A 14,776-nucleotide genomic window follows, 5' to 3' on the forward strand; every position below is an offset into this window, starting at 1 on the left:
ATACTGAATGTCATTTATGTGAATTTGTTGAATATTTTTGTCTTTTTATGTCAATAGTTGTGGTCTGTTGCAAACATCAGGGTCTTTTATGACTGTCTGTTTCTGACTGATGGTTTTCTGTTGGTTTATTTGTCTCTGCCTTTCCGGATCATGTTAATTTTACCACAAGTGGACTCCAATCAAGCTGTAGAAACATCTCAGCAATGATCAGAGAAATGGGAGGAACCTGAGCTACATTTACAGCGTTGTTTAAAAGGGTCTGAATACTTCTGAATTGTATAACCTCATATATTATGTTGCTAACATCAGGTACAACATTGCATGGCAGCAAACTTTTCTGTAATCAAGCTAATAGCTGATTAATTTACAGCTAACTTCAGCTTTGTAACAGCTGATCATGTCATCTTTTTTTATTTCTATTTATTTATTTAGATTTATTTAACCAGAAAAGCCTCACTGAGATTACAAATCTCATTTACAAGAGTGTTCTGGCCAAGACACGCAGCGGCACATTCACAGAGTTACAAACATGAAACATTAAAACATAAAAACACAAAAAGGCACAGATCAACCGATCCAGAGTCACAGAGCAGAAAGTCGTCAGTCAAACATCTACATCCTGATTCATCGTCCTCCAATGCTTTCAATCTACTTCTACTTCTGAAGAGTCCAGGCTGCAGGAGCAGTGCACCTGAAACTCTTTTTACCAACTCAAGGCGGACCTCGGGCACAGAGAGCAAAAGCAAATCCTGTCACTGAGTCACAGAGCAAAGACTTTAGCTTCCAGCACTTTTGAAATGAATAAAACCACACAGGTATGATGGAAACAGATTAAACGCCTTATAAATAAAGATATGCCAGTGATTTAGCCTGCTAGTGGACTGAGAAGGCAAACCAACTCAATCATGGAGTACAATGATGAGTGAAAGAGTTTAGATTGATAATGACCCTCAGCGCCCCGTGGTACACAGTGTCTAAGATTTAAGGCACTGAGAAGACGCATGCATGTACAGAGCATCACCGTAATCAGTCAGAGGCAGGAAAGTGGCTGCATATAGTCTTCTTTTTGCAGCAAAAGAAAAACAAGACTTATTTCTGAAGTGAAAGGCCAGTCTCAGTTTTAACTCCTTTACAAGTTGATAAATATGACGTTTTAAAGGCAGAGAATCATCAATCAGGAATCCAGCATATTCATAGAAGATACAGGTTCAGTCACATCACCCATAGACGTAGTGACAGAGGGAAGGTTCAGCTCCTTTTCTTTGAGTTTGGTTTATCAGGATTCAGAACCAGTTTTAACTCACACAAAGTGTCCTGTATCAAAGGCTTCCTGAAGGCATGGGCAGTACGTAAGTATGTCAGACACATAGACAGTAGAAAGAATTGGAACAACCCCGTGTGACGTCAGCCATCTGCTTACAATGGGCGGACTCAAACGGCTCTTGAAGCCAATTCGTGGAGGCTTCCATATTGAAATCGCGGTCTCAACCGAACTTTGGATCAACCTAACGGCCCGCCCACTAAGCGTGACTTCCTGTCAGCCTTCTAGCTAGCATTCCGGTTGACAGCAGCCTCTGCCTGCTGAGCTATCTGTCTGTGGCCGTGGAGGTGGGCGGAGCCTAGCAGCGCTGGTCTCAACTGACGTGAAATGCTGAGGCTGGGGGTGTTTATGCTATGGAGGTGAGTTTGACAACCCACATCCTGCTACAACTATAAAAAACAACAAGAGTTTATCTGTCTTTGAAAACTTCAAGAAATGTTTATTTACATATAACAAAGGAATGGCCACTTTTTAAACTCTGAGATATTTCAGAGCAACAGTTCTCCATACTGTATGACTGAGGAGCAGTGGTGGACTGATTTTACATCAGTGTGTCTGCAGGGAGATGCTGCAGTACAGGGGAGAAGCACGGGGTGGGGGGGTATTTAATACCCAGACCCCCAGTAGAGAGGGGCCCTTGAGAAACCTGTCATGAAAAGTGTGCTTTTATTTATTTTTTTAGTAATTAGTGTCATTATTGAATCAAAAGCAACTAAATTAGTCAGTCAACAGACTGAAATTTGTATCAAATAAATAAAATAAATTGCCAGAGGGGCGCCTGCTCCTCCCTTAAAAATGTCCAAATGGTATAGTCCAGTGCTGCAAAATAATGCAAGTTAATTTAATTTAACCAATATTAAAATATTGTTCATAAATGGAGAAATTGTGGTTAAAAAATATATTAAAATGCATAAATATTTGTAAAAATGATGCAACATTTGTTGCTTGGCTGTTAAGGGGCCCTGTGTTGTTTTTTTTTTGTTTTGTTTTGTTTTTTGTTTTTTTCTTTTTTTCTTTTTTTCTTTTTTGTTTTTTTTTCTGGGGGCCTTAAATCTCTAGCTACGCCCCTGCTGCAGCAAATGAACCAAAGTGTGCTGAAAGGGACAAAAAGCATGAGATTATTCATGATTTAAAAAATGAGTGCAATAATTGTAGACCTTAGCCCTCAGATCCTACTATGTCCATTTTGAAGACATTTTTATCATCATTATTTTGAGTTGATAGTCGCATTTTTATAGATTGAGGCACCAAATTTAGCCAAAGTTACAAGGAAGCGAGGGTTAATTAATCGCAATTAATGCTATTAATCGTCACAAGAGATCCACTGAAATGAAATGAAATGATTCTAGATAAATCATATCATATTAAAACTTGTTACAAATACTGAGCTGTTTTCATTCTTATTGATCAAAAATGGTCTAAATTGCAGAAAAATCATCAGTTCTGTGTTTTGACGTCAACACTTTCTGAACTCTTAAATACCACGTCTTCCAGTGATCCATCATTTTCAGAAGCTACATGCTTCAGTTGTATTTCTAACTTGGAGAGAGACAGCATGGTATCATTGCACAAATAAGTGAACATTTGAAAAAGTTAGCAGACCTGGACCCTCCAAATGCTGTCAGCATATCTGTGAAATACACAGTGTGCAGGAGTTTACCTCCAATGTTTGGTCATTAAAATCAATAAATTGCCCGTTATTGCGTGTTATGACTTTCTATTTGTGTCGCTGTGGAGTTTCAAAATTACTATCATTCTGTTTTTACTAAATGAAATAAAATCAATAAAACAATGGTTCCTTATTTAGACTAAATATTTCACAGAGATTACTGTGAGGTCAGTCAGCATATTATGGTTAGTGGCTCTTACAATAATCAGGTTTTTACAGAGCCTTAGGCCTGGTGTCTTTTTGTCTTAGAATCATCATAAATATGATTCATGTCAACATAAATATTATTGTCTTATTTGAAAACATATCCCCATATTTTAAAAGCTCAGTGAATGGCCTAGCCCTCCTAGAGGTCTATTTCAGAATAACTGTGGTATAATCATCCTCTAAAAGGTCCAAATTGGATGTCAAATGTTGGTTGTTTCAAAGATAATCCTCTTCAGGACAGAGCTCTCCTCGGGCCGACTGCTCCTCTGTCATGAGTGTTGTTTGTCTTTTATTTTGTCATCTGTGCCAAAGCTTGATGTTGGAGAGAGGATTGAGCGAGTGTGATTGGGACATTGTGGATCGCCACTCTGCCCTCAGGCTGAAAGGCAGCATGAAGCTGCTCTGCCTTCGTTGTGTTGTTGTTTCCAGTGGAGAGGAAAAGAGGAGAACGATCCAGAATAGCATTCGGCTCCCTGACAGAGGTTCTGTGGGAAGCTCTGATAAATCTTTAACTTTTTTGTCTTTTTTATTTATTCAAGAAAGCTTTATTTAAATGTGCACGCTCACACTATGAGTTTAAACCAGTAACTACCACATAAGGATATAAATTCACACACAGCTCAGGATTCAGACATGAACAGGCTTTTTTACCTCCATCCATCCGTGCTGATGCTCCACAGTCTTTGCTAAACTCTGCTGTGTGTTTTATATTTGGAGAGCCTGCTGGCTTAACGTTTCCATCAGCTGTATTTTGGTCGTTTGAACTGCTCGCTCATTCCCCAGGCTCTGTCATCGCTGATTCTCTGGCAAACATTTTTGACCACATAGCAATCAGTGTAATAATAACACAATCTAAACTTGTATTTCTTGGGTACAGTGGAAGGAACAGCACAGAGCGTGACTGCTCCATCGGCCCACCGTGCCCACCAATGAAGAGGGAGGAAGTGTGGCGGTCTGTATCCCTGTTGGGTCAACCTGGCGCGGGGAGCTCATATGGCCATGCGCTCTGAGCGTTTTGCCTTGGGACCATCGCATATGTGTGGGCCAGAGTGTGTCTGACTGTGTGCATGTGTGCTTTACAGTTTTTGACCGTTGCCATAGTAACAGTAACCTATTAAAACAGCTGGTTGTCAACTTCCTTTTCCAGGTGGTGAGTATCAGCGGATAAAACACAATTTATCTCAGCTAAAGCAACTAAAATATTACCAATTTTAACAGAAAAGATTTACAATTTAACCTAGGCAAAGATTTTGGCGTGCATATGGGTCATGATCAGAGTTTCAAAAAGGGTCCCTTAGACCCATACCAAAACCCCGACAGGAAGTCCACCAGCTTCACCTTAATTTCAAAATAAGGTCTAGATAGTGATTAATGACTTTAACCAGTCATTACTTTTGGATAGATTTTTAAAAAGTAACTCGCCAAACACGTCTACATGCAAACATTTCAGCAAAGCGCCCCCTGCTGGAAACAGGAAGTGACACAAATGGGCCTTTTGTTTATTCTTCTTGCTGTGCTGAAACTTTCAAGCTGAGATTTTAAACTGAAGTTCTCAATATTTGTCCACAACACTGATATACTTTATTGAAGGACTGCTGATGATGAGCATTTTGATATCTCGCCAGTTTCACAGGAAGTAGGTGTAACTCTCTTATAAGACAACCGATGTGCTTCAAATTTCACATTAATGACCCTGGCATGCCCCTCTAGACCAGTGGTTCCCAACCTGGGGGGGGGGGGGGGGTTGGTGGTGGAAGCTTTGTCTTCTCTGAGGTTGTCAAAATTAGGGTTGCAAATGTTAAAATCATGATGAAGCACTTAATAAACAGTATATACTGGTTTATTTTGGTAAGAAACACTTAAATCAATGTTGATTTTTGGTAACAATATGATGATGTGATTTTTTGTTGGGGTCTTGGGGAGGCTGAACTTGTCTTGTAAACAAGATGGATGTGTGAAACCCCAAACGCCATCCATAGATGGCCGCTACTGAGGACTAAACTCCATCAAGAACTACGTTACGTGAACCACTGTAGACACGTCAGTACACGACTTTTGTTGTTTCTGAAAAGAAAACCACTCACTGCTGTTCTTTGTTCTTCTTTTAACAAAGAAATGTCCTGAAGTTCTGATAAAACTGGCGCTTTAGCAGCATCCACGCTAATCTCTTCCCCCATAATTACACCGGCCTCTTGCTGCTGCTGGCTTACGTCACGATTCTGCTGCGGCTGAAAGTACTGCCCCTCAACGCTGATTGGTCCTGTCACTTTCTAACCAGGCCCAAATGGTTCAGACGGGAGCTTCTCAAGATGGATTCACCAGTGAGAAACACAGAAATGGGCGAATCCATCTGCTTTAAAGGTTAAGTGGGGGGGGGGGGGTGTCTCCAAGGAAGAACAGTTGGGAACCACTGCTCTAGACGATGAAAGGATAATTGCATGCTTTTGCCGTAGCACCACCTACTGTAAGAAATCACTCCTTTTACTCTTTTGTCATTATTCCAATACATTCTCAAAATTCTGGAGGTATTTGTAATCAAATCAGAAATATTTATGACTTGGCATGGTCTTTTTCATCAGGTATTGGGTTTATATTGATGTCGAAGTCTGGCACACATATGAAGACTAGCTGGGTTGAGTGTGCCGTCTACCAATCTGAAGGTTGTGGGTTCGACCACCTAACCTCGAAGAGCAGATGAATTCGCCAGACTCCATGTCCGTCATCAGGAAAAAACCATCTTGAAAAGCTCCAGTCCAGATCAGCTGAGGTTTAAAGAGTGACTCTGCTGAGGTTGTCATTGTTGCTGATGTGGCAAATACAGTACCTTGGGAAGACTGGTCAGGTCACCCACCACTCATTATGTTGGAAAGCTAATTATCTAACCAGAAGCTGAAACTGTACAACAATGCAAAGAATGACGAGCGTGCGGCTGTGACGTGATACTGTAAGGACAGCCCTTATTGGTTTGTGCTTTGGCCTTCTTTATAAGTGAAACAATGAGACTGTTTTATTTTATCACTAAACTGGAGCAAAGCAAAGGAGCCATCAGTGTGAAACCATTCTGAAATCCTTCACAGGAGAACAATAACTATCCCACTTTTTCCTCACCGCTTAGATCAGATGTAGTCGTTCAGAAGATGATGAAAAAAGTCCAGAACAATCGCACTGATGGGTTCGACCCTCAACATTATTAAAGGCTCAGACAACACCATGAACAGCAGCTATCTTCAGTCCAGAAGTTTGTACTCATGAGTGTTAGTGTCTTTATCTGAACTGTGTTGGGTGTGAGAATATTTGATGATGTGAATTTGTTAACAGTAGTTTCTCCTTCATATGTGTGGATGTTCACAGAAGCATTGGTGTTCATTTTAAACCATGATGCCAACTGACTTAAGTCAAATCAGAACATATGCATTTGATACATCCTCAGGGCTAACGCGGTTAATGTTAACGCTAATTATTCAGGGCCTGACCCAGTAGCTATGTGACGGCGTCAGTGGACCATGTATGGAGAGAGTGGACGTTTCTCTCGCTCTATTCAATGAGCCTGACTTAGACAGCTCACTGGTTTTCCTGAATCCTCACTACTGGAAGAGTTCGGACACATCCATTTTGGTCTACAGTTTTCTCTTGTTGTATCTGAGATGACAGTAGAGTTTGTTATTTCACACTCCACCACCTTCCTTTTCAGTGTCACTTACAGGAGGACATATTTTCAAAAACCACAAAAGTCGAGTACTGACATGTCTACAGTCGCCATGTTTCGCGTTATTCCTCAGTAGCTGCGCACACTCAGCTTGCTAGCAGCTGCGTCACGTGTTTTGTTGCTCTGATTGGCCCGTAGAGATGTGACAGACAGAACGTTCACCCAATCATACTCCGAGTTTTTTTTTCAGAGCCTCTGCCTTTTCTCAAACGTTTCCTATTGAAGCTTTCCCGTCAGGTTAATCCTTCCTAATTTTAGTCTAGTTTTAGTCGACGAAAACCCCAGACATTTTAGTCTAGTCCATAAAAAGTCCTCACATTTTAGTCTTTACATTTAGTCCAAGCATTTATTCTCTTGCTCAAATCTGGTACCAAATCATGGTAGTGTGTTCTCTGCTAAACCTGGGTCCCTGCTTTCTACAGCTGAGAGCCAGAATAGATACAGGTGCATTGTTTTTGACAGATTTACCAACAGTGGAGCAATATCACAGATTTTGAATGTCTGACGAAAAAGGCATTACATCTTAGTCTAGTTTTAGTCATCCTGACGAAAACTAAACTTAGTTTCGGTCCGTTTTAGTCATCAAAAATCTGTTTTTGTTGGTCTTAGTCTAGGTTTTGTCATGGAAAAAAGGCTGTCTATGAACATTTTTAATTTTAGTCATCACTGCCGTATTCATATATCGTCTTCTTTAGCACTCCCAGATTTTGAAAATTGCCTTTGTCATTTAACCAGACTTTCACGGTCTATGGAGCTGTGAGTTCGTCTTTCTCCAAAACAAAAGTTTTAAGACTGGATTCTACAATCCCAGGTGAGAGGAAGTCTTACCTGACGTATCTGCTCACTGTGTTAAAGTGACAGACACATTCACCTGAGTACAAAAGAGTGAAATATCAGCCAGTAGTATCAGACAACAGAAATGACGGGATCTCCTGTGTGTTCAAACACCGGTGTATGGGTTTAAACAGTTACCATGTTAACTGACTCCTCCTCAAATGTGTCCATGTTTACAACAGGTATTGAAAAGTTTTTTAGTTCATATCCTCTAAGCATACATATGCATAAATAACAGGAAACAGAAACAAGACAGGATATATTGTGTGTTTAAGCAACGCTGTCGCTATGACAACCGCTAACACATTCAGTTCAAAAGTCACCAGTGAACACAGCGACTTTTTTAAACATAACACCTGATCTCTCACAGCCTTGTTTACAGTAAAGGCTTTGGCTTTATAATAGTTTTTGTTTTATTTTTGCTGATGAGTTTCCAGTAAATACATTTCTCTTAAGCTCACACAATTAATTCATGTTAAACACAAATGTGTTTTCTTTGTTTTTGATGTTACCAGTCGATTTGAAGAAATGCTACAAATACACTAAAAGCATTATTTTGAGCACATCTCGCTCTTTGTTGAACACACTGGAACAAATGGAATCATGTGATACGGATTCACATCTCTAGTATTTAGCCAACAGAAAACTGATGTTTGTGTTTAATTCATTCATTTCTCATAATGAGGGAGAACTGCACTGAAAACTGCACTTCCATGTTAGATTCAAGAGCACATGTGCATTCTGGGATTGATTCCAGCGAGGACACGAAAGCTCCTTTTCCTGTGCATTTCTCCCTCACTATGAGGAATTTATGAATGAAAACAAAACAACAGTTTTCTGTTTGGTAAAATCGCCTCATGATGATGAGATGGTTTTATTAGACGGTCCTAAAGCAAACAGCAGAGCTGAGCAGCGCTGCCCTGAACTCCTCATATTGTGTGATTGTTCTGACCGAGAGCCTCCTGGTTGCAGAATTTCACGCCCACATCCCTATCTGACTGGCTAGATGTCACACAACTTCCAGCCAATCAGCACTGAGACCTGGGTGGCACTGATACAGGGCGTGTACAACATCACTTCCTGTTTCCTGCTGCTGTTGCTCTGTGCTGTTTCTCATGTTGACAGTGCTACTGTTTATTTTTCTGCATCTTTGACCTGCAGTTTGGTGTCAATATCGACCCTGAAGAAACCGTATCAATTGACTCTTTACGTATTTTATGTATTACCACTTCCTTGAAAATATCGAGATCTAATTTTTGGTCCCAGCCCTGATGTCCAGTCTGAAATGCTTTGGTTGTGCAACTCTAAAAATACTGCTCCTGCATTACAGCATCAGTTCTGATAAGTCACAGCTTAAAGGGATATTTCATTATTTTTGAAGACGAGTTATGTGAGGTGTGTAGCAGTAGTAGTGGCATTAGTTTCAGTGATTTTAGTGAGCATTGCTCCTTTAACACTAGAACTGCCGATGGGTAAAATTTACTCAAGGCTGTTCTTTAATTGTATCTTACTTGATGTGTCTACAGTTTTAAAGACTGTCAGTATTTGACTTTTCCTAAAAGTCTGTTAAATAGCACCTGGTGTCATAAAAATAAACCTTTGACTAAACCTAAATTTATTTAATGGACATTTATATCTAGAACCGTCATGCAGGTCAGATTTACCCCATTAGAAAGCCTTGATTTTCCCACTGTTTTATTTCACACCAGCCATAAACAGATGCTGCAATGGAAATACCTTCTCTCTACTGCAGCAGTAGTCATAGATCAACCTTCAGCATGGAGACAACAGGGAAAACAACATTTACCACTGTTAAATGTCTAAAGGTAATCTCTAACAAAGAAGAATACGGTGATGAGGAAGTTTCAGGATTAACAATCAGTCCAAAGACAATTTTCTATGTGACGATTATCGTCCAACAGTGATTTAGTTTTCTATCTGTGGTTAATAAGCTGTTCAGTGTCAGTGGTTAACAAACAGTCATTGATCGGTGTTATTTATAATAAAACAAGGCACTTTAATGACAGGTAAATTTGACCCGTTGGCTGTTTTAGGCATGTAGAGATCCACAGCCGTTTAAGTGTGAAGAAGGACTCACTGGTTGTACCGGCCAGCAAGCTAGGCTATACAGCACAACAGATTGGTACAGTTTCTACCCAGAATTTAGCAAGTTCAAAAAAAAATGGCCACAAAACAATGCTGGCTCAAACGTACGTACTTTCAAACATTTTGAAGCGTGTTGTTTTATATGCAGAGCAAGAGCACATTACAGGTAGCCAAAGCATTCAAAGTAGCGGCAAAAACAGAGGTATCCTGGGTGTAAAATAAAATGATTTTATCTTTTTTAAATTAGTGCGTATGTTTTATACAGCATTGTTTTGTGGCCCATTTTTACCTAAATTTGCTAAATTCTGGGGAGAAACTGTACCCATCTGTTGTGCTGTCTTGCCTAGCTTCCAGGTACAACCAGCAAGTCCTTCTTAGAGGAGCTATGCTCACTGGAATGCCACTGCTACTGCTACATGCCTCATACTACCCATTTATAAAAAAAATATTGAAATATCCCTTTAAGTTTTGATCAAGAACAAAACTGTCCAAGACTAGGGGAGAAAGCTCAGAGCATCTTAGATCAAACTGTCAAACCTTAAAGTTTTTAAAGTTGTATGGGTGCATTCTCTGCTTCTCTTGTCTCAATTTTAGTTCTAAACTTTTCCAAACCTCAGTTCAGATCTCCATCGTGTCTCGAACTTTTCTTTGCCTCACATCAAACTAAGAAGAATATAAACTCCGCATCAAGTAAGAAGCCAAAGACCTCGACCAATCACCATCCAGTGACCCTGAGCTCCAAATCCCTCAGCCAGTACGTATGGAAACAGCATCAATCCCCTTTGGCAGAAATACTGAGGGCCGTCATGGCAACAGATCGCCCAGTGGATGTAAGCCTTAAAGCACTGAGGAGCAGAGCTTTAACTAATCCTCCAGTCATTCACTCAAACACATACACCCATGCCGTTACCTGTACACCATGCCCGTCCTGCTCTTGATCGTGTCGTGCAGCGACAGCGAGTGGAAGTTGAGGAACTCCTCCAGCTGTTTGAGCTCCACCACACTGTTAGGCTTGTTTCCCGTCCACAACATGACAGGAGCGAGGGGTCGGGGGCCCATACCTGCAGACGCCTGCCTCACAAGCCGCCCCTGGAGCGGGCCTTGGCCCTGGACCCCACCTTGACCTCCTCCCTGACCTCTGGGCCCCTTCTGCTTTGGGTTGGGGATCTCAGGGCATGTAGCTTTATAGAGGTACATCTTCTCTCCTCCTTACTTTCAGTCTCTCCCGTCTTCTGTGAGTCCGTCCCACAAACATGTACGCTCAGAGTAATCCAGGTAGGCCTCTCGCCCACACACCTGCAGCTACATGGAGCAGAGGACTTTCTGAGTGAGTGAAATTAAAGCCCAAAGAAAAGGGAACTTTTCCTTCTAGATGAAGCAGCACATGTGTCAGACTTCTTTGATCAGAAAAGAGAAAAGAAAAGAAAAAAACACGGAAAAATCCAACATGATTTAAAGAGAAACACAGCATTAAAGAGTCCGCTCTGTCTGCAGGCTGAACATCCTCATAAAAAAATCTGGCTTTGTCTTCACATGTTCTCCTCCATGTGCGCTCTGCCACATATGTTATCTGTATCCGTGCACACATGCAGACAGAGAGAGAGACATCCACACAGATATTCCCCACTCTCTCTCTCCCTTTCACACTACTCGCTCACTCTCATGCTGTCACTTTGCCCCCCGCTCAGCCCGTCTACATTAGAAGCTCAGTTTGGTTTTGCTCCCTATTAAATGGCAGGGGAATCTGGGACATTTTTTTCCCGCCCTCCCTCTCTCTCTCTGCCTCTCTCTCTCTCTCGATCTCATTCCCTCTCTCTCCTTTTCCCTCTTTTTTCCTCCTTAACTCCCTCTCATCCTCTCTCCCACTCTTTCCTCCATCATCCCTCTTTTGTTTCTCTGTCAGAAGCCTTTTCACGTACTCAAGATTTTTCCTCATTTCTCCTCCAGTATTTTTCTCTCTCTCTGACTTTTTCCTTCCCCCACCCATCACTCTGTGTTTTTACACTATTTTTCTGTGAGCTCAATATTTACTCAAAATTTCATCCATAACCACATCTGTGTTTTATTTATTTTATCGTTGTTGTCTTTCATCTCATGCCCTCTGTCTTTCCCACCTAGGGCTGGGCAATATTATGGGTTTTAAGATAAAGTTTAATATATTTACAACTGAGATTTAAGGTAAGACAATGTTACTTCTATGAAGCTGCAGCTAATGCTCAGAAAAATAATTCTTTACACTGTTAACCTCTAACAGTGGCAGTGATTATATTCTTACTGACAACTTGAGATGTTTAGTCTTAGTGTGAAATTATTGGATTTTTTTATTAGAAGCATTTACTCTCATGTTAAAAAATGAAATATTTGGCTTCCTCTGGCCTCCTGATGGCCATCCTCCAGCCCACTGCCAGGCCCATGCACCATCTCTCCTGGTATCCTCCCAGTTAACCCCGCCATGGTGCGCGTGGATTCTGAACCAACTCACCGGGTCCTGGGCACCCAGTATGCAGTGAGCTGGATCAGGCCCTGGAAAGCACGGCGGTGGCCTGTAATTACACAGCTACTGTCCCTGTAGCTGGCCCATCCCATCTCTGCTCTCCTGCACTGTAAGAAAAAAATCCGTTGAATAACGGACAATGTGCTGGCAATTTTCTGCCACTACATTGTCCGTTATTCTGCAGACATTTCTGTCAACCCTATAACAGATATTTTCATAGGTTTACAGGATATTCTCTGTAGAATTTAAGGTCATTTCTGTCAATCCTATAACGGATATTTTCGTAGGTTTACAGGATATTCTCTGTAGAATTTAAGGTCATTTCTGTCAACCCTATAATGGATATTTCCATAGATTTACAGGATATTCTCTGTAGAATTTACAGTCACTTCCATCAATCCTAAAACAGATAATTCATTCATTTCACAGCATATCCTCTGTTCAATTCACAGACAAGTCCACCAATCATTCTGAGCACACCATGATATAAACAAATTGAAAAATGTTTATTTTTTCCTTCAAGTAGCAACTTTTTTTAAATGACACGCAAAAAATTTCATTGTTCCTTAAATAATTTAACAAAGAACAACGTCAATATGCAAACCGGTAGTAGTAAAGCGTTAGTACTACTACTAATACCTTAAAAACTGCTTGACTTTTGAACTGCTTTTCTGCTTATAAACACCTTTAAACAATTAAACAACGTACAAGGCACCATTAAAGAATTTCAGGTTTTGACATTAAGGCTTGTCTCCTTTCCAGTGCATCGCTTTTCTGGAAAGTTCAAAGAAAATTTTCCTTGTTCCACCCGACAAGTTAAAAAACGATCAGATTCTGTCCGTTCATGCTCGTTGTTTGGCTTATATTTTCAGGCCAAGGCCAAGAGCCTGTTATTGTCAAACCCTGAAAAGTACAAAGCACCATTAAAAACACAGAGCAGTCAAATCTCTCTTCAGAAGAACATCTGGAATCCGAGTTAACATTCATTAAATTCTAAAACTGAACTCTGTATATTTTAATTCTGTTACACATTGTTTTTTAACTGCTTTTCTCTCCTGTTTAGTTTATAGGCCCTGTACCACCTGAGAGTCAAACTTTTTTAAAAGACATTTCAGAATAAAACAACATGAAAATGTAGGATGAAAAAGAAAAAAATGAAATAAAATGAAAATGGCGGTGATCCGGATCAGTCCCAAAATCTCATCAGTTCTTCCTTTTGCCATTTCTGACATTTCCTGAAAATTTCATCAAAATCCATCCTCAACTTTTTGAGTTATGTTGCTAACAAACAAACGAACAAACCCACCTGATCACATGACCTCCGTGGCGAGGTAAAAAAAAAAAAAAAACAAACAGCTAAACTGGAATGTGCACAAGAAGTGATGATACAGCACACGTACATGCTGGGACTCACTGGAAATGCCAGCTCCATCACAAAACAGGTCCTGACAGAGCTATAGAAATGAAGAATTATAGAAGAATATATAGCCATGTTTCCATCAGGAGGTCCGGTTTGGTTCAGTTCGGTTTGGTATGGTTTGGTACACTAAACCCTAAAATAGTTAGCGTTTCCACAGACACCCGTGCTCTGACTTAGGTGGGCGGGGCTGTAAAGGCGATGAATGTGAAGTCACAGACAGCACAAGTCAGCTGTTCCAGCTGCAGAGTTACAGAAAGGATGAGTGACAGAAATCAGTCTGGAATAAGCAGTAAACAGCTTTATTTCAGCTGAAAGTGCTTTTAAAAAATGACTACATCTTAATCATGTTAACTGCTGTCAGATCCTCAGCTGATGGAGTACGTGTACAGACGTTTAGAGTCTTAACGCTACGTTAATATGTGAGTATATCTAGACTAGAACAGTTTATATGACAAAATATGAAAGTTTAGAGCTGTACTGGGAGAATTCACAGCCCGTTCAACAACCACAGAGCAATGTTTTCACAGGTTAGCTAACGTAAGACGTAGATTAATAACTAGTTACAGAAGAGAATGAACTGTTCAAAGGCTTCGTACTCACAAAACTTCAGCATTAAGTTAGTTTCTCATCCATCGCGGATGGATCAGGCTGATGTGAGCCTTCAGGTTCTGCTTTGAGTTCTTAAAATCATCCAGATAAACGTCAGGAAACTGGATTTGTGGCCAGATACCAATATCCACAGACTAGGAAACAGTTTGGATCTCTGTCGAGTCCAAATATTTCCCATGTAGGCAGATACTGGTCCATTTTTCTCCCGTTTTCGCCGCTCCTCACAGCGCAGACTTCCATCTTTGAAGCCCAGAGGCGAGCAGCCGAGTCGTGCGCTGACGTGACGTCAGTGCAGCCCCTATTGTTGTGTGTGTAGCTCCACCTTTTTGGTACGGTTAGGTAAGATTGGCACCCCTACGGGAGGGTGCCGAAAAGTGGGCCAGCATGGGTCGTTTTTTTGGGACCTTGTC

The 14,776-nt window shown here is 40.8% G+C and overlaps 1 protein-coding gene across 1 annotated transcript in view; it reads right to left on the reverse strand.

Annotated features, from left to right (window-relative positions):
* Positions 1–11,515, reverse strand: part of kcnab1a (potassium voltage-gated channel subfamily A regulatory beta subunit 1a) — a 265,266-nt gene extending 253,751 nt beyond the window's left edge. The window contains exon 1 of the mRNA XM_041809998.1: positions 10,754–11,515. Within this exon, the coding sequence (XP_041665932.1) occupies positions 10,754–11,040 (287 nt within the window). The 5' untranslated portion in view covers positions 11,041–11,515. The remainder of the gene's footprint in view (positions 1–10,753) is intronic.
* Between the last annotated feature and the right edge of the window lie 3,261 nt (positions 11,516–14,776).

Source organism: Cheilinus undulatus, linkage group 2 (genome assembly GCF_018320785.1).
Source record: "Cheilinus undulatus linkage group 2, ASM1832078v1, whole genome shotgun sequence".
Classification (NCBI taxonomy): Eukaryota; Metazoa; Chordata; class Actinopteri; order Labriformes; family Labridae; genus Cheilinus; species Cheilinus undulatus.